General features: G+C 44.9%; 1 protein-coding gene across 5 annotated transcripts; it reads right to left on the reverse strand.

Annotated features, from left to right (window-relative positions):
- Positions 1–1801: 1801 nt before the first annotated feature.
- Positions 1802–19443, reverse strand: LOC119196046 (coiled-coil domain-containing protein 136-like). Of its 5 annotated transcripts, none has more exons than XM_037451420.2 (10): positions 19425–19443; positions 17994–18119; positions 11678–11968; positions 10096–10170; positions 9265–9567; positions 8281–8398; positions 6605–6881; positions 6351–6482; positions 4673–4785; positions 1802–4004 (listed from the first exon to the last, which is right to left on the reverse strand). In XM_037451420.2, the coding sequence occupies exons 2-10, from the start codon at positions 18043–18045 to the stop codon at positions 3992–3994; spliced, it is 1374 nt and encodes a 457-aa protein (XP_037307317.1). In that variant the 5' UTR covers positions 18046–18119; positions 19425–19443; the 3' UTR covers positions 1802–3991. The 5 variants fall into 5 exon arrangements, 4 of the variants coding, with proteins under 4 accessions (XP_037307317.1, XP_037307316.1, XP_062418880.1 ...); XM_037451419.2 differs by lacking the exon at positions 19425–19443 and adding an exon at positions 18255–18380; XM_062562896.1 differs by lacking the exon at positions 4673–4785.
- Positions 19444–20162: the final 719 nt, after the last annotated feature.

Raw genomic sequence — 20162 nt, forward strand, 5'->3', positions numbered from 1 at the left:
TGGCCGATGGAGGGTTATGGAAAGATGCTTATACGAGAACTTTACAATAACTCAATGTTTCTGCACCATCAAGCAAAACTAAAGTAATTCAATATATTTTAGGAAACTTGTTTAACTTTGTCCCCCCAACAAGCACTAGGAGTAATTCCCTTTCAATTCAAAAGATTCAGAATGAACAGCTCCACATAATGATATTTCACCCCCTTTACTTGAAAAGGACAAACTGACTTCTGGAGAGAAAGTAAATTAGTGTCATCTCCAACTCCGTCAACGTGACAGCATTCATTGATTCGAGACTGGAGCTGTGAACGGAAACACACCCAGACAGTTGGCGGCGTGCGCAAACGGTGAAATCGAGCATCCATAAAGAAAACAAAGTCATTTCCAATAAACGTTGTGTCAGCTGCAGGCCCCGGTGGGGGGGGGGGCGTCACGCTGCTGTGACTCAGCAGTCAGGAAAATGGCCGTGACACCGGGCACCATCCTCGTAGTGGAAGGTAAGAATAACCCTGACACACGCAGAAGGCCTCATTAAGATACTCAGTCTGGACGCGGCAGGTCTGTGTCCCACCTTGGAACGACGTGTGCGTAACGTTTTGTTTTAACATTTAAGTGGAGTTAAAAGTGGTCATTTGTTAAGGTATATTCCACTAGAAGTAAAACTCTTATTATTATACAATGTTTTTAGTTCTAGGGGAAATGTTTCACAAGTACAAGCACAAAAGTACTTCCGGCAAAACAGTATTTAAAGATAAAAAGTACGACAAACATAAAAAAACAAACAATGACAACACAGAGAGAATAAAATGCCACAATATGCAATATACGCATCATCACACGCAGCCATTTTTTAATTCTGTGTATTTTAATGGAATTAATTTACTATTATCAGTATTTGTGTTAGTTGTAATGCATAGGCAAATCAAATCATGTATACTTGGTGGGTTTATTATCACATTATATTCACTTATATTTTAAAAAAAAATAGTTTTTCAGTATTTGTTTACTATATTTGTCAAATAAGTCGAAAAGAAAAAGTAAATGTGAATGCTGGAAAAGTTTTTAAAAAAATGTAGAATACGGAATACGTGTCTCATGATAACAACATAATCCCGCCCTTAACAGGAAGTATGCGTGAACTAAACCAGAAACCCAATCACAGAGCTATTGACCCGGACACCGTTCACTTGGCATAATACCCCAAAGACTGCCTGGGGCTGCTCTCAGCATTCCACTTTTTAAATTAGTTTTAAAGGGATTTTGGGACTAATTTGCTGGACAAATGGGCCGGAGGCCAAGGACCACTCGATTACATCCGCTGTTGATCTGGAGGCGACATCTCCACCGTTGAGACACTTTTTTTTTTTTTTTTTATCAGCCGCAACTCTGACACAGAATGAGGCAGAAATACAGGCAGAAACTAATTGAACTCAATCTCAGGAGCCAGGACGCTGCTCGGTGAGGGCTACAGGCTAATTGCACCAACCAAAGACCGGCACACCCGCCCTACTTTTCAGATAATTAGACGCACTCGAACTGAGAGAACCGATGAGTCGTGGCAACCAAGCAATTAATGTAATTTATGGGGTTCATCAACAACGTTGACTCACCAGTTACTGCTATCAGTAAAGAATCTGTGAGCTCACCCCTCTGGAGTAACCACTATTAATATCCATACAACCCATGTAATGCAATCCCAGCAGGGACAGGTCTCACTCAGCCGGACTGCGAGTGGTTTCTTGAAGGGGGGACTCTGACCGTGAGGCCACCTTCCAAGAAAAGAAAGCTCTCAGACATCATGTGGGGTGGATATATTTATTTGTCTCATGTCATTTGCGGTACAAAATAGACCTGCAGGTAACGAAATAGCCACAGCTAGATTGCAAACAATCAAACGAGCAACAATAAGCCGCGAAACAAGAGAGGAGCTTGTGAAACTATGATGACGCTGAGTCATGAAGTAAAGAAAATTAATTTGTATCATATATATATATATATATATATATATCACTGCAGTCAATGGCAATCTAACGTCCATTGCAAACTGATGAATTGGTTAATAGACAGTGACAACATTGGCAGCCCAAGGGCCTTTCCTTAGTATATTTTCATATGCAGAAATAACAGGCCAGGCAATGCTTAGCAAGGTTCTGTTTGACCAATGTCATATTGCTCATAGCAACTAAGATCAAATTTAATCTACATGCATGCAATGACTAAATCACCTTCAAACAGATACTGAAAATTCTTAGCAAACTAGCAGTTCTTCCTTGTGATGTCACTATAAATAAACATTTACACAGAATAGAATTTGGCTATCAAATATACAATGCTCTTTCAAAATAGAATAAAGTTTCTACAAAGCTAGTACAAATGGATTTAAGAAACATCTCTCCCGTAGTACCATATGTCATAACTATTTACATGAAATACAAATGAACTTAATGAACATAAAGTATATATTTTGCTGCTATTGTTTTTTCTAACCCTCTTTTTTCAGTTCTGGAGTTTTTTTTCCCACAGAAAGAAGCATTTCACATTTGTAAACATTAATCCTTTCACATATACATTTATATTTTTTGCAATTAATGCTAAAACATTTTTCTGACACCTTTCGATTGACACATTTTGGAACCATATTGATTTCTAATACTGCCTCACAACTACTAAACCCTGATCGCTCAACTTCATGAGATCTGCAGTTTGTTACGTAAAGCTAGTTTTTAATAAACATTCCCCCACTTGAGTACCTGCAACAACCTGCAATCACAATAAATCTAAAGGACAATACTACGACTACGCTAGCCATAAAAAGAACAAAAGCTATTACTGCACTTTGAAACGCTTGAACGTTCTACAATTGGGTCCCAAAGTTGAGCAGGTATCTTTGCGAGCACATCCATTAACAAAACTGCAGCAGGCCGCAATGTGTGGTGTAACAAGGTCGCCGTGGGTGTAAGGGTTTCAAAGTGAGCTGTGGACAGGTGCAGATGAATCAGCAACGCAGCGAAAGGGCTTTTTTTTTTTTTTTTTTTTGGGCTTCGTGGGCCAACTGATAATTAAAGGGGAAAGTGGGAGTTGTTCATCTTCAGAGAGGAGACACAAGATAATTCACTGTAAGTGAGGAGGCAGAAGAGACACAGGGATTTACCATAAGCCGCATGAGCTCGGCTTGGATTGACGGGTGTTTATCTAGCCATCGTTCTTCTGACTGTAGTGTAGCATTGGTGCGTACACATTGTTGGTGCCTACAGATTCCAGGTTTTGGTCACAATTCAGTGGCAGGATTGATGTTCGCTCGTGGACTTTTTTGTGGAATGTAGAATTTATTGCATTCGGTATTCGGGGGGGGGGAAGCTACAAGTAATTAATAGTCAACTTATTCACAAAAAGAAAATAATCCCATATATAAGACACGTGAGCGTTTCAGTGCATTACCTGTCCAGATTCTATGTTTGTCAATCTGATAAAACTATGAACAATACGAATAAATAAATAATGGTTAAATACACTAAAACATTCGGTGCACATAAGCAACTAAACCTTAAATTTGATCACATTTGTTTACTAGAAGCGAGGAAAATGATACATTCCCAGACACAAAGGAGGAGTGACGCGGCACCGGCACACACTTAGCGGAGTGAGATCAGTCCTCATGTGAGAGCAGGCGAACTCATCATCATCATCATCATCATCCTCCTCCTCCTCATCATCCTCAGCGTCTGGCGTGAGCGAGCGCAGCCGTTCTCCCGGTGCTTGCAGCGCCATCTCATTGGCAACATCTTCTTTTTTTCCTTCTACACAGCTGTCGGCTCCAGCACATTTAGAGAATTTACAGTCGAGTCCGTAAACATTTTGGGCGGGGGGGGGGGAAGAAGAACAAAGGGCCAGTCCGAAGCGTCCAATCAACATCGGACGAGAGCTCTCAACAAGCTCGTCATCATCAGTAGCACCGCCGTGGCTGCAGTGATGGTCAAAATGGAGTTCCAGCCTACCTCACTCCCCTGAGGGGAAGACAGGGAAAGAGTCAGTGCGGGCTGTCCGTCAGCCGGGGGGCGGGGCTTTTGATGGAGTAGTTTGACATTTTAGGAATATTGCTTTTTTTTCGCCTGCTTACGGAGAGAGACATCGGTTTAATCTCCTCGTCTTAACACTAGGCAAGAAAGCCCTTTTACCAAAATGTCAAACTAATCCTGTGAAGGACTTTATTTAGTTACATACAGAGGAAATATTTTGTACTCATTTGCCAAACTGCCCACCCGTCCCACGTCCACCTTTGGTAAATGTTAATTGTCGTTATCTACCTTCCTTCAAGACTTTATCTGGCAAATTTGGCATTTCTACAGTTTAATAACGTCCACCGCCGTGATTATGTAGTTAATCAATAATTCACACAAAAGATCAAAAATTGTGTCCTGATTACTCTGGATATTCAGAATATACAATCAATGGCTCCCTTGAAAAAATTCGATAGTTTCTGTGAATTATCCAGAGCAAAGACGACGAGAAGACGAGCAAATCAAATATACGACTACTTTGTATCGCTGGAAATCGCCAGATTGCGAGAAGCTCTGTTTGTATTGTGTCATTTGGGTGAACTGACTCTACTCTAAATCCGTTTCAGAAGCCCGTGTAGAATTATGCATCAGATAGAGATAAGCTCCCCCCATACCTTGCCCTCTGGGATGCCAGCTCCGACAACCAGCACCAGACCACAGCCAATATTACAATCATTCCTATGAAGGGGATGGAGAGAACAGGGTGCTCAGAAGGATGGGTGAATCTCTGAGGAGGGGATAAAAACAAACACAAGGACCATGGGAATGAACGGAATGAATGGATGGATGGATGGATTAAAGTATCCAAATAATACAAAATCAAAAAAAAAAAAAGGGTGTGACAACAGAACAAACAAATCAAAAGTGTGACATGGTCTATGGTCGCGAAGTAAGGCGAAAGGTTGCGATGAAGTCATTCATATTTCATGTTAAATAGGCGATGCATAACTTTAAGCTGACATACACATCAACTCAACTGGACTATGTGTGAGCAGGCCTGTGTTGCATTTGTTGGCTGCGTGTGATGTTGCGGTGACCAAAAAAAGAAAGAAAGATGTGATTGTTGGGACATGCATATTGTGGCATTTTATTTATTTATTTTTTTTTTTAGGTTTGGCTAAATTTGTTATAGTACAGGCTGAGAGGTCATGGACATTCAGAGCACAAGGACAGCGTCAGAGACAGGCACGGGTAGACAGTTTGACACAACGCAGGGACATCTCATCACAGGACACAGGGACGCATTGCTGTTTAGATCTGTCTTTTTGTTCGTATGTTAATGCGTATTTTCTTTCCTTATAGGCATCGATCGGTATTCATTCCTTTCAGGGCTGTGTGAAAATCAACTTGTAGAATATTGAGCCGGTCTCTGTGTGGAAAAGCAGTTGAATCCACAGATTGTCCTCGAGTCGTTGCATTCAAGCGTCGCACTGTGCTGCGATCACAAACTGTTGTTGAAAAAAAAAAAGAAAAAGCACCCAGAGGACAAAAACATTAAAGGAAAATTAATTTGGTACTTTAGCTTTCTTGCCTTGAGTATCTTGGATTTTCCCACGGGAGCTTAAAAACACATTAAAACTATCAGTGCCTTCAACATTGGTGTAGCGTAGCTGGGACTTCAGTAATTGTTTCAATTAGCTAAGTTTCATTTCACTGCAAGTTGTCGTTCACACAGCACCTTACTCCAAGGAACAGAAGCCAGCCTCAAGCTAGAAAATTACAATATCCAAACCAGCAAAAGGGGTTTTTCTTTTTTTTTTAACTTTGTCTCTCGATCGAGAGCGGCAGGCTTTCTTGGCTTGAATGCCTGAGTATATTTCAGCAGATCATTTTTTTTTTGTTTTGGTCCAACAACAATATAAAGGAATTGCTGTCACATAGACGTTGGAACACAGAAACAGTGAGAGGGAAGGTTTCCCAGCTCAAAGCACACAACAGATATGGGCTGACGGGCCAGGTCAGTTCATATCCAAAACGTATGTTTGCTACAGTATGAGACACAGAGAAAGTGGGCTCAAACAGACACAGGACACAGCAGGTGTGACGTGAGGTGTGTTGTGCGTTAGTTGACGCTGTGGGTGCAAAGAGAACGTGTCATCAACCTTGTCACAGTGGTAGCAGGGGAAATGCTTGTATTATTATTATTGAAAAGCAAAGAATTAAGAGACAACCTGCTCTATGCTTATGGAATCTAAAGTGAGAAAGGCAAAGCTGCAGACCTACGTGAATGTCATCGGTTTCTCTTTTTGAAACTCACTGTACATTACTGTATTATTCATGCCTGGCCCTCACCTGAGCGCCCGCTGACAGCTTCTCCAGCTCTGCCTTGCAGCGCTGCAGCTCCTCCTCCAGCTCTGCTCGCTCCCTCTGACTGCTGTCATACAGTACCTGCAGCTCCTGCAGCTCCACCTTCAGACCGTTGCACTGGAGGAAGACAAGAGCTCACCACCTCAGCCTTTCGTTTTACAGCGTTCGGTTATTTTTTTTTTGTATCATGCTTTTAATCAACTACCACTGGGTTCCATGGACACGAGTGCGCGCCGTACCTCTCTCTGAACCTTACAGGCCTTCTCCTCCGCCTGTTTGAGCTGCTCCCTCAGGGAGAAAATCTCCCCCATGCCTCCATTCCAGCTGGTTGATGTCACGGGCTTCCCGTCAAATGAAATATTCTTCTGGATGGAGGCGTCCACCAGGCGACAGTTAATAGACTTGGCCATGGTCATGTAACTCTCCGTTATGACCTCATCCGAGCCGGTCCCCATCTCCTTCCCCTCCGTGCCTTCCTCCACGTCTTCCTCTTTAAGAGACAGGTAGACGCTGGAGCTGGACGAAAGGAGTCACGGGGGAAGAAGACAGCGTTGACTTTCTGTTTTTAGGGGAATTGGGTGAAAACTCGGGAAACGGGCCGATCATCTCCAAGGGCTGAATGTGGTTGCAATGCTATTTGTCTGATGCCTTTTTTTCCATCTTTTGTATCTTTCTGTGACAGACATTACGTCAAAGGTATCTAGTCATCCTTTTAATAGGACAACAAGAACATCAACATTTACTTTGACTAATGAAATCATTGTTTGATTATCCGTTAATTGGTTTTCCACAAAATGTCTGAAAATAATGAAAAGGGCCCATCGCTATGTAACGGCTTGTTTGGTCTGACCAACAGTCTCAAACTCTTTTTTTGGAAAATAAATTAAAAAAATATTAGGTAAAACAGGTTTGAAAAAAAAAAAACTAAATCAAGAACAAAACAAAGAATATCATGAAATTATGTCCAATTGTCTTTTTTGCTTGAGTAAATAAAATTGAGTCTTTTTTAAGTCTCTTGACTCCCCGTTTCCCTTCTCTCCTTCCTGTAAAGCAGTGTGAAACTTCTGTTTATAAAAATGCTAAAAATAACGTCGGCTTTCACAAGATCTTCCTCAACAGATGGAGTAGCACCAGTTCCCCCGTCTGCCGAGGAGGAAAAATACATAACAGCCTCTAAATAGATCCTGTGTGGGGATTTGGCCTCAATGATGAATTTAATGTTTTTTATATTTCTTCTTGAAAAACTTCCAGATAAATTGTCAGGCTCATAATGCGTTTTTTAATCTGGATTGGTTCTGATAATGATTAATCCATCAGAGTATGTGAAAAGCTCATGTCAATTGCCAATTATTTAGCCAAGAACGCATAAACAAAAGTTTAAGAATAGTGGGGCGTGTTCTAAAGTAGAGGCCCTGAAAGCTGTGATATATAGTTTTAGAAGCAGTGTCTATATTATAAAAATGCAAAGGGGTGCTACTACTTGTTCATTGTCAAATTGTTATTGCAAATGAAATCTAATAATAGGCCATTATACGACTGTGGAGCTGATGAAAACCCAATACAAACATATTATGTACAAACATATCGGCACTTAAATCTACATGTGCGTGTTCTTACCTCAGAACAAATCCCAAATATGTAAACATGGGAATGAGAACAGGGTTTTAACAGGTTTTTTTAAACTTCAATCTCAGAATTGTTATGGAGGATGTTTTCTGTGAATCTACTTATCACATAATACGATGGGTAATCCCTCGCGCCGTGTTGTAAAGTGATTAAACAGGTGGCCCAGCGGCCTTTTCTCCAAATGAGACATGACGTGAATGTCTGTGGTTAGTGTAGTATTCCCCCGGGTGTCCCCCTCCGGCGGAACCAGTAAGCACAGCTGACGGGTCAACAGGCATTGACCTCTCACCATGTCCTCTGTCTCTGCAGCAGCTGCAGCCTCTCAGTGAGGCGTATGTTGTCCTCCTTCAGGGTCTGACACTCCTCCCTCAGCGTACGGCACTCCTCCTTCAGCAGGTCCACGTCACCTGACGGGAACAGGTCATGCACGAGGGGGTCAGCGGGGGGGCCGAAACTTTAATGTCACCGACTGAGTACGGAAGGTATTAGAGGAGTGGCTTGTGTTTGAGCTTAATTAGACGAGAAGCTTGATATTACACTCTTGTCTACCTGTTAAATATGAAGCTGCCTATGAGCTTAGCTTAACATGGCGACTGGAAAAGGGGGAGGGGCTACCTTGGCTCTAATGGTCATTGATCAAAGTATTACAAATAGTTTGTTTAATCCTTACATGAATATATATATGAAAAAAGTCTGGTTTGGGGTTTGAACCGCTTGCTCTACAAAATGTCAGACGATTACTTATAATACATGTATATATATATATAACTCAGAATAATGTGGGTCAGAATGTACTTCTTTGTGCAATACATTTTCGGTTGATTTTTGAACTCCCCTCCCTCAGTCCCACCCGAGGCTCAGCTGCAGAGCCCAGCCATGATATCATGTGTTAGAAGAGTGTGTCCCTCCCCCTCATGACTTCATGTCCCTGGTATCCTACAAGTGCACACACCGCTCCCCTTGCAGGACCCAGTGACCACATTTGTGACTTGAAATATTTATTAAACCTCACAAATCATTTATGCGCTCGACTGTGAGATGCTGACCCGGTGTGAGCATCGAATGAGAACATTCACAGCATCGGGCTCTGTTTTCATAACATCAGCAACGAAGGCTGATCATGGGCTGCGGTCATCGGCATGGCGACGATGCTAAAAGTGATTGTGCTTCATGTGGGCCTGCTGCAACGATACAACGGGGCCCACTTCACTCCGTCACTCCTCCCTGGCACCCACACGCACCCATCTCTCCCCCCCCCCCCCCCGCCCCTCACCCTCTCTCCTCTCGGCCTCCCTGCGCTGGCTCTTCATGCCGATCTCTGCCCTCAGCGTGGTGATCTCCAGCTCGTACTCCTGCGTCTCCTCGCTGAGGCGCTGCAGCTCGACCCGCCGGCGGCACAGCTCCTCCTGCAGCGAGGCGATGTCGTTCTCCCTCTCCGCCGCCGCCTCCTCCGCCGCCTGCTGGAGCAGGATCACCTCCTCCTGAGCGACGCGCAGCTCCTCCTGGGCCTCCACCAGCTCGCTCTCCTTCTCCTCCTCCAGGCTGTCCATCTCCTCCTGCACGGAGCGCAGCTGGGCTGTGGGGAGAGGAGGAGGGCAACGTGGGGGGGGGGGGAGGGAGACTGAATAATAAGTTGTTGCTTTGAAAACTATGCTAAGTTCCTCCTTTTTGTTCCATCGCTTCATTTCTTTTCTTAATCAGAGCCATTACACCTGTTTTTTGGTGTTGTGTTGGTTCTGAGGTGTATTTCAAAAAATATCTATGTGAGTGATTTCTTCATGTGAAAAGTCTTTTTTTTTAAATGATCAGAAAATATTTTATCCGCCCCACCAATCAATTAGTCAAATAGTATTTATGGTTTCCTAGTTATTCACATCCATCCTACTTCCTCCTTGAGACCGTCCTGTACAAACAAGACGCAGGTCCAGTTGATCAATGCTAACTCTGCAATGGCTTTCAAAGTAAAGTTGAAGAATGAACAAACATCACAAATGTAATTTTTGGATTGATTCTTCTTGTTTCTGGGGACTAGCCGTAGTTATTGTCTGTTTATTTTCTCAAAGAACTTCCCTTCACCTCGCAGAGCTTTATTAAGTGTCGATACCTTGTAGATTCTGGATCTGCCGTGTGAAGGCTTCAGCTTGATGGGCACTTGCAAGACGCTCATCCTCCAGCAGTCCTGGTGGAGAGCGGAAGTGGAGAGAAGTGGTGGAGAGGGGGGGGGGGGGGGGGGGGGGGTGGGCAGAGAGATAAGAGGAAATGTCAGTTCAACGAGCCAATAGAAAGATGACAACTTGATAAGCGGTTCAACCTTGAGGCATGACTGAATGACACAAGCGCTTCTTGTGTGTCCGCCTGCGCAGCACAACATGAACCCGACATTCAGCATTAGTATGAGATTTGCTAGTATGTCAATTTTGTAAACATCCAATATACATAAAAATAACCACACAAAAATAAATGTACTAAGCACAAATAGGAAATAAAAACACACAATCAAACTAGCATCTTGTACTTCCACCTCCCCGGCGTCATTCTCTGGCCATGTACACACTCGGGACCCCTCTGCCCCCCCCCACCCCAGCAAACAGCTGCCAGCAGCATGCACAGCTGAGTCCTCCCAGTGGGACCCATAGAGATCTCTCTCCGCCGTGTAGGACACCCAGTCGGGAAGCTTCCCTCAGCCTGCACACAGTTGTCTGAGGAATGCCTCCAACTCTGCCAAACAAACATCTGAGCTCAGCACGCCATGTCTTTTAGTGTGACGCAGAGTCATAAATACACACTCATAAATATGCTAACACACACACATGCACACACACACAGAAAGTTCGGTGTAGCACCATACCCAAGGCCTGACTCATTGCTGGTGTCCCTGAACGTTAAGCTCATCATTTCTGAGCAATGAAGTGATGCTCCGTTTAGCGCCCGTGACGAGGGACTGTGTCAGTGACCGCATACATACACTCACTCTTTTACTGGTTCAACTAGATTGCGATAAACACAAAAGGTAAGGTAAGGTAAAACCGGATTGTATTCTGGCCACATGGCGAAAACACGTTGGTCTTATAATAAAGTTCATATGATATAGTATATATATGTTATACATAGTGTACCTGGAGGTCTTCAGAATGTACCTTTTTCAGTGCACTTTGGCAAATTTAAGCCAGAAGCCCCTTATTGTGCTTTAATGGTAGTCTTGATCTGATCTCACATACTTAATGTACCTATTTGTCTAGAGAACAATTCAGCCAACACCTCCATTGCAGATATTTGATAGACAGGGACTGAGTAAATGCAACTGTGGGATCAATATTGATCATACGCAGAGAAAGAATCATGCATTTAAACTAGATCATGAACAAGTTTCAGAACGGCAATTGAACCAAAGAACCAAAGTTCACTACCAAAGCCACTGGGATATCCCCCAAAAGTCCCAAAAAACTGATTTATTTTTTTGGGAAAGCTCTAGCCTCTTTGTTCCCTGTGATTTTTTTAAGTTCCCACATCACACAAAGGGGTGGTGAGTAATATATTGTCGTCTTATAGTCATTAAAAAAATGACAAGATTTAGGGCATGTAAAATATGTCTCCATTTGGTCCATGTGTTTCAGATCAGATGATGTTGTAATGAAGGGAAGATTAAAATAAAGAATAAATAGTACACTGTTGTTTAAAGGTCTCACCTTGCAGCTCATGGAAGGTCTCCTGGTGCTTGTTGGCGGTCTCTCTGGCATCGTCCAGCTCCAGCAGCAGCTCCAGCACCTGGGCCCTCAGCTCCTCCAGCTCCTGCTCCTCCGTCAGTGGCTCCTGCTCGTTCTTCATCTTCCCCTCCTCCTCCTCCTCCTCCTCCTTCTGAGCTCTCTCCTGGTCCATCTCCTGCTTCTCGTTGTTCTCCTCCAGCACGCCTCTCTCCTTTGCGGTGGTGTTGTCGTCCACGGTGGGGCTGCACTCTGCTTTCAGATCGCACGGGTCATCTGATGGACAAATGGCAGCGATATTACAAAGGGACGCCCCGATAGGTGAAGAGAGGGAACGAGGCGAGAGGACATTCAAAGGCGTCAGTCCGTTTTAATTCAGTCTCGCTCTAAACATGACACAGACCGGGGTTTCTTTTGAATCAACAGCACCATCTTGTGATTAAAGCGGCATCGGGTTCTTTGAACACCAGCGTTCACTTCACCTCGATTCAGAACTCTGATTGACTGATGCGGATACTGATGGCCCTTTTGTGAGGCTTGAGTCGAGCTTTTCAAAGAAAGGAATAAAGCTCCATTCGTGCTGGGAAGAATACATTAAATGCTGAAAACATTCTCTCGTGTGTCAATTATTTGACGCTACGTGGTTTTTAGGTGACACATCATTAATACATATTGTGTTGATGGCAATTAATTACAATGTTAAGTGACATGTGTATTACACCCCTCTATTGAATTAAAATGTTGTGACCAGTAGGTGGAGTGAGTTAGCTGCCACAATGCGCTGAGGCCAGGGGGAGGGGGGGGAGGGGGGGGGGCTGTACGCTGAGGCCATAACAATGACTCACCACTCAGCACTGCACCTTTCAAGTCCAATAACAACCCGAGCTACCACTCATAGTAAGAAGTGTGACCAACACACATCTCTCTTGGGTGTCTCACTTGGTCACATTGCGTGCTCGTATGCCATCATTCTTTTTGCTTTTTAGTGTTGCTTTTCTTCGTCCTTGCGGACAACCTGGACCAAGCTGCTGTCGGTGTGGGTCTGTAAAGCCCAAAGAGACGTTGTATGAGATGAAGAGCAAAACTAATAAACTTGATTTAAAATCTAATTTCACTGGGAAGATAAAGCTTTTCTCATTAGTAAAATGAGATTTGCTGCCAGGCAGAAAAGACCAGAGCTAAAAGCAGATTATATCCACATGTTAGTTAGTTCAAAACATCTCAATTACTGCCTCGTCCTTGGAAATGATGCTTATATCACACACTGGCCTGTTTTGATCATAATAACAAGTCCAATCTCATAAATAAATTCAAGCATAGCGTCAAGCATTCATTTTGGACTGTTTTCCGAGGGCCTCCAAATCTCTCTTTTGAGAGAAATGCTGTGCGCGGATGGAAGAGGGGAACAGGGTTTGCCCGAGAGAAGAGCATGTGCAGATGTGTGGAGGAGAAGGTGCAGCAGGGGACACAATAAAGTATTAACTAAAGATCTACCTAATTAAGAGGATGCCCAGCGGTGTAATCTTGGCTCGGGGGATGCTGCCACCTCCTGTGGTAATTATTTCTCTCCCTTGTTGTTCCTCTCACAAGATGTAACTACTTCCATCACAACCAAGCATCGGCAGCATATTATCATTATAATCTGCAAGACATTAGCAGCACGCTGCTTTCTTCATGTCTCTTAACAATGTTCATTTAAACAATGCAATCCATGAGAGGCACGTAAGAGGTTCCAGGAGCGCTGGGCTATTTTGTCATTAAACTTTGATGCTGGTGTAATGAGTTTCTCGTAGAGAAGAGAGCTGGAGGAAGCTGTGTGGCCGGGGAAGGCTTGTATAGCCCGTGGCAACTGAAAGGTCGCCGGGGACAAAAAAGCCCCCCCCCCCCCCCCCCCCCCCCACTCTGAATGTCACTTATCCGAATCCTTCAGTATTTTTCTAACTGTGGGCGTATTAGCTGTGAGCTTTAGCTCAGGCCATTTGATAGATAACCTCTACCAGCACGGTGTATTGCATCAGTGTTGGTCTTGCTGCTTATTCTCAACGGGATTGTTAGTCATTCACGTCCTTAAGGAAGCTTTGTCACCTTGTGAGTTAAAGACATTGTGCAAAAATCCACTGCAGGACACCTGTGATCCATCCACCGCATACTTGGCACAGCGCTGGTCTTTAGTCACGCAGGGATCCAATTAGACATGGACGCTGTGTGCATCAGGAGCAGGAGAGTCATCTCAGGAAGCGGTGTGAGAGCCCCCCCCCCCCAGGGAGAGCACAGCTTTATCTGGCCCCGGCACATTCTTTTGTAATCGAACTGCGAACGTTGTGCCACTTTAGTGAGGAGATGACAAACAAGACGGACTGTTCTGCATCTCAATCTGAAATTGATTGCAGGCATTAATGTGGCAGCAAAAGCCTTTTGTTTTGCTTCTTGTTTAGTGTGTAGTGATGGAGTGAAGATTTTTGCAGACTAGCAGGCAGGCTAGCAGAGGCGGTTATGTGGGACAGAGCTCATTTTACCTGGCACCAGGTACACTGCGAACTACTGCAGTTTCACTGGTGCTTCTGCAACAAAAAATAATCCATCTTACAGTGTGATCGAGTAGAAAGCTATTTCTGCAACAGGAGTTTTACCGTAACCATACGGCGTATCGCCTTTCTCCCCTTCTGACTGCTATAGTTGAAAATCTGATTTCTCTGTATTAAAATCAGATTTCTCTGTATTAAAATCAGATTTCTCTGTATTGAGAGGAACATCTGGAGTCAAATGGGCTGTGAAAGAAAATGACGACACGCTGAAACGGTAGCTGGTGGCTTTCGACACAGATGTGATGTGCCACGGTTGCTTTGTGCTGAACCAAGCTTGTAAATGTGATTTATCACACAGGTGGTGCTGGAAGTGTTGACGAGTGAATTTTTGTAATTTATCAAGAGATTTAGTGTGAATACGGGCGTATGCGCTTGTACTTGAACCTGTGTGTTACTATATATACGGTGACATGCAGACTTCTGCATATGCTTATACACGTATATATCTGTATATATTCCAGGGATCTCAGCATCTGTGTAGGAGGCCATGCATAATGCACCCCCTTTGAAGCCAGCTCAGCACTGATGTTGTAGCTTTTCCCTTAAAACCGGCACGCTTCCTCTGCAGCGCGCAAGGGAGGAAGAGTCGCAGAAGAAGGAGAGACTACGCAAGAGCAAAACAGGAAAGGACGATGAGGAGAATCAGAGGGGTACAGAGAAGGAGTGATGAGGTGCGCAAGGGCACTCGAGCTGCTCACTTCCACATGAATTGATGTGAAAGGGCTCGGTTGGAGCAGCACACTAGTTCATCTCCATGGTGACCTCCGCAAACCAACAACCCAGGGCTTCACTATGTGGAAAGTTACCATGGTGATAAAGCTGATTTTTTTTTTTTTGCTCTTGCAAACCCTGGAGATCCTTCTGTCTGCTTTTTGCTCTTTTCCCCACAGAGCAGCACAAGCGATCGTATCAGGTGTGATCTGTGAAGCACATATGGTGGAGCACCGTATGAGTTTTTCTGACTTCAAACGGCGTGAAGCTCAACAGCTTGAGATGGAGAGTGAGTCACGTGGGGATAGGAGGTCTCGTGAGGTTAATGTCGGGTTATCTCTCTCTCTCTCAATTCTTTAAGCCTGGAAAATGAGGAACAACAACAGCAGCAGGATGCAGTAAGAAAATAAAGTGGAATCATGAGCACCCAAAGAGCTGAGTTAATGAGCCTTTCCATTATTTAAATTGAAAATCCATATTTGCACTTTAAAAATGAGATGAGAGAAAATGGGTCAATGGACCGAGATACGTTGTAGAATGAGCTGTAGGTCTGCTTCATTAGATGAGCGTACAAAATCTGTGTGTGTCAGTGTGCATGAGGTAAGATTTCTTTATTCTTTTATGGAAATACAAGTGGTCGTGTGGCTGCGAGGTGTCGTGTGCACGTGGGCTTGCTGCGTAGCTGTTCCATTCAGAGATGTGAAAGGCGACGGAGAACAAAGCATGAAAACAAGAACCATTTGATCACACAAAATCAGCGCCTCCCACCTGACAGCGATCTCCATGGAAGATCTCGCTTCACTTAAAATCCCAGAGGCAAGAGGGAATAGCTGCCAAATGTGAAATGAATAAAGGCCCAGAGGAAGAGAGTGCGCCCTAATGACAGATGTAACAAGGAAGAAAAGTTTTGAGAAATCCATAGGATCACCCGAGGGAAAGAGCCACATGGGTTCCTGAACCTTCACTAGAAAGTTTTCAGAATTTTTCCATTAGGAAACCAAGAGAGAATTAAATAACATGTGGCGCACTCAATTGTGCTCGCGGCCTGCGTAGAGCCTTGAAAGACTAAAGGATAATGGGGGTTGTGGGGGGAGGGGGGGGTGAATGGGGATAAGGTGGTGCAGTGGCTGATGGGATGAAGGGATGGGTGAGAAAACATATAAAACAATATTTGTTTTCGTTTAAGGGGCCATATTAAACATGGATGTTGTAGTTTTTTTTTTTTTTTTCTCAGAAGGTCTCCGCAGTGCCCAGACTTTCAAAGTTTGTCTGCAGCAGCAACTTTTCCGTTTATTAGCTCCAGAGAGCTGAGCTGTGGGAATAACACCGACTTGAATCTCACAACGAGGCCACAACACTGGAGGAGAGCAAGAGAGGACAGGAGAGAAATATTACGTGGGCGGAGGCACTGGCAGGTGGAAAGGTTGGTGTTTCTATGCGTGTGTGTGTGTGTGTGCGTGTGTGTGTGGGCGCCGAAGAGAGCAGAGGATTGCGTTTGAAAGAGGGGGATGAGATATTGAGTGGGAACGCAGAGAGAAGGTTGGAGGGAGAGATGTTTGCTGGTGACTCGTGCAAGTGGGAGGAACAATATGGTGCCGGATGGTTTTGAAGACACACGGACAGCTGTTCGATGTCAAATCGGTTTCTGGGGGTGTTTTCTTGATGTCGGCATGAGAACAGCTGTAGTAGTGGCGAGCGATTTTAGAGGAAACGCAAATCTTTTTCGAAGAAGCCAGACTACTGTTTAACTAACTGACCTCAGCCAGGACAAAACGAATGCAGTTTAATCCTTTTGAGATCCGCGAGCGATTTAAAAAGATAGAAGGTAATCCCGTTGAATCTTTTTTTGGTTTTTGTTCTGCTGTATGTCTAATACTTTTCTGAACTCCGACCCTCGCCGTCGCACCACGCTGACGTTCCAGCTTTAAAAACACATCTAGGGCTGTGATGAAAGGAAAGATAACTGGAAACAACTTGTTAGGGACTGAGACAGCATCCATGTTATGATGGTCAATCCTCAGGCTTCGGGCATAACACGCGTAATAAATGAAATTACCACTGAGGAAAAAAAAGTGGTTCAACAAGTCAAGGGGATGGAGGGGCCCCGCCAAATGCTTGTTATTGAGGTCGACTTTAGGACAGTACAGGAAAAGGAAGCCAGATCCGGGCAATCTGTCTGGCTGGACGGGGGCTTGTTGACCTCTGGTTCTCTCTGAGCTCGTCCACACCAATAAACATCCTCCTAACAGCGTCCCACCGAGAGCAGCTCTGTCTGCGCCCCCCCCCCCCCCCCTGTTCAAAAACACGAAGGAAACACACTCTTCTGCCTCGCTGTGACGCACAAACACGAGAAAACATTCCAGACATGGCTCCCTGAAACCAGTAAGTAACACAGTACTGGTTCTGTGAGGGTGCGTTGTGACGAATAATCACAGAGACACATTCGGGGACGTGAAGTCACGAAAACTAAACACACCAGTGGCTGTTCAACCCACTACTATCACATGAGTCCATAGACATTCATTAATATCAGAGCCCACATCTGATCAGCACTCCACATTGGATCGATTCCCATTCATCCTCATAAACAGCACGTGCAGCACAGCTGACCAACAAGCCATGTCTAGTATTACCTGGCAGCATGTCGCCTCCATCAAACCTCCACAGATGCCACCGCCGACAGCGAAGCTCAGTCCTCAGTCCGTCAGTCCGTCATCAGCTCGACCAGAGCTCCTAATAAAGACGACCCCCCCCCCTCTCTGCTTCCCACCACCTGACCAGCTCTCTCTCCCTCTCCTCCTCCGCCTCCTCAGTTCACCGCCCCATCCCTCGCTTCGGAAGTAAACACAGAGATGATCACCGTCTCCTCTTCCACCATTTCACCGTGTCAATAAACACACGCGCGCGCACACACGCACACACACATCCGACTGCACAGAATGCTAAACAGGCTGCGATAAAAAAAAAAAATACAAAATAAATGTAATGTAAAAAGCCGCACCGACCTGTAGAGTCCGAAGCCTCCTCGATGAGTGGAGGTAAACGCAGTCCATCCATAGCCCCCCCGAAGCTGCGACGGAGAGAGGGAGAGTGGGCGAGAGAGGGTCAGAGGCTCCACGCGCCCACCTCAGCTGCAGGGGGGGGGAGAGAGAGAAAGAGAGAGAGAGAGAAAGAGAGAGAGAGAGGGGATACTGAGCACAGCGTCAAGTACCCGCAAACACACGCTTTAATGCACGTACGCGCACTCGCACGCACACAGGCTGTACCTCGGGACACTTCGGGGAGGATCCGGGGAGCTGAAGGCTGGAGCTGCGGAGCGTGGGAAGGATGCCGGGAGGGGAGAGGGGAGGAGCAGAGGGGAGGCAAAGATGCTGTTTTCCAGACGTCTCCCCCCCCCCCCCCCCTCCCTTCTCTCTCCTACATTCTTTTATTAACCACTGTTTTTTTTTAACGTATCCACTCTTTTGAGCGACCCCACCCCCACCCCCAAAACATAAAACTAAAACTAATACAATTATTATGTCCCACTTCCAGAAATCAAATTGAATACTGAGTTTCGCTGTCAAAGACCTCGTGGAGCATTAAATCACCCGAGAGCTCCAGCGTGGAAGAGTTGGCAGACAGTAGGTCTCCAGTGGAAGGCAATGATTTAGCAGCCAAATGCTAAATCCATCAATATTTTTTGTCACCAGCTTGCCTACTACCAGTAATTGGGACCATCTCTGGGATTGTGTTAATTCACAGTATTCAATGTGTCCTCAGTTGGAGTCCAGTATTATTATAAATATAAGGTGGTAATACAGCTATAACTTAAAAAGGAGTTTAAGCTTTGCCAATATTTTTCTGTTACCCTAAAATGACTCCATTTCTACAGTTTCCACAGTTTCCATCGTGTGTTCTTTTTCACGTTGCCTTTCAACAGCGCCTGTTGTTGAGTGATCATGTACTAATCATTATTGCTTGCTTTAAGATAAAAGATGTGAAATGAAGCTATGCCGGGTTCTAATCAGACCAGATGGCATCCGGCCGTTTGACAGAAGGCTGAATACAAACAAAAAGAGTTCAGAGGATCGCAGCACCAAAGCAGATGCAAATAGCGTCTTTTGCCTCTTGCAGCGTTCGCCATTTATTTGTGTTTTCCTGCACACACACACACACACACGTACACGTATGCTTCCTCTAACGCCTGTGTATGTTTGAATTGACCTGTAATGAGGTCCAAACAAGCTAATGGATGCTGACAACTAGCACTTCAGTTTACTCGCAATCACTTCCCTTCCCCTGTTGTTCATTTCCTCCCCTCGCTGACTCTCTTTCTCTCTCTGTTTTACTGCTGTTGAACAGTGGCTATTCCAGTATAAATAGCATCTGAAACACCCTCACACGCCCTCCATTTTTATCACATCCTTTCGCACACGAGTCTTTCGGTCTCTCACCTCTTTATTTCTCAGCCGCAATCACATCTGGCAACTTCTGGCCCGTGGGCCTACGTAAGGAGCCACAAATGCAAGGTGTGCCATGAAACAGTCCAAAAGCATACCAGCGTAGAGAGAGAGAGACACAGAGAGAGAGAGAGAGAGAGAGAGAGAGAGAGGGGGCCTTCATCGCTCAACCCTTTGCTGACCCAGTAGGAGTATATTTCTATCACAGCACCGTTAGAGAGAAGGAAGTGAACCCAGATGTGCACGCACACATACAAACGACACCTCAAAGAGGAAATGGAGAAAAAAACAGAAGTCACTGTGACGGAAATAGAAAGAAGAAGAAACTCAGAGTGTCTCCATGTCGTTTGTTTGAACCTGTGATCGACAGCAAGTGATAAAAGGAGCTGACTTTGGTGTGGCTCCGCTCGGCTCTCCCTTGGCCTGGACGAGGTTGAGCAAGATGGCGTCTTTCACCCCGATGTTGTCCCATAGGACACGTTGACCGCCCCCGCCCCCCCCCCACCCCATCCACCACCACTCCCCCCTTCCCTTCTATTTGGCTGACAAGGTCTGGCTTCCACTGCGTCACTCTTGTGTGACGGGCTCTTGGTTGCGGGGCAGAACGGATAACAGATCAGATCATGGTCAAACAACAAAATAATTCCAATAGTTTGCGTCACTGCTTTGCTGCTTGTTTAAGTACTTCAAGGTGCTCGTTGAATGCTTGGCTGCGTGACAATTAGTCACCCA

The sequence above is a fragment of the Pungitius pungitius genome, chromosome 6 (assembly GCF_949316345.1).
Source record: "Pungitius pungitius chromosome 6, fPunPun2.1, whole genome shotgun sequence".
Taxonomy (NCBI): Eukaryota; Metazoa; Chordata; class Actinopteri; order Perciformes; family Gasterosteidae; genus Pungitius; species Pungitius pungitius.

Excerpts from the sequence above, each read along its gene's own strand:
- LOC119196046 (XM_037451420.2), bottom strand. The coding sequence starts at position 18,045 with ATGGATGGACTGCGTTTACCTCCACTCATCGAGGAGGCTTCGGACTCT. Across the intron at positions 8,399-9,264 it reads GGAGGCCGAGAGGAGAGAGG|GTGACGTGGACCTGCTGAAG; the intron begins GTGAGGGGCGGG and ends TGTTCCCGTCAG. Across the intron at positions 6,483-6,604 it reads CCTGTAAGGTTCAGAGAGAG|TGCAACGGTCTGAAGGTGGA; the intron begins GTACGGCGCGCA and ends GTCTTCCTCCAG.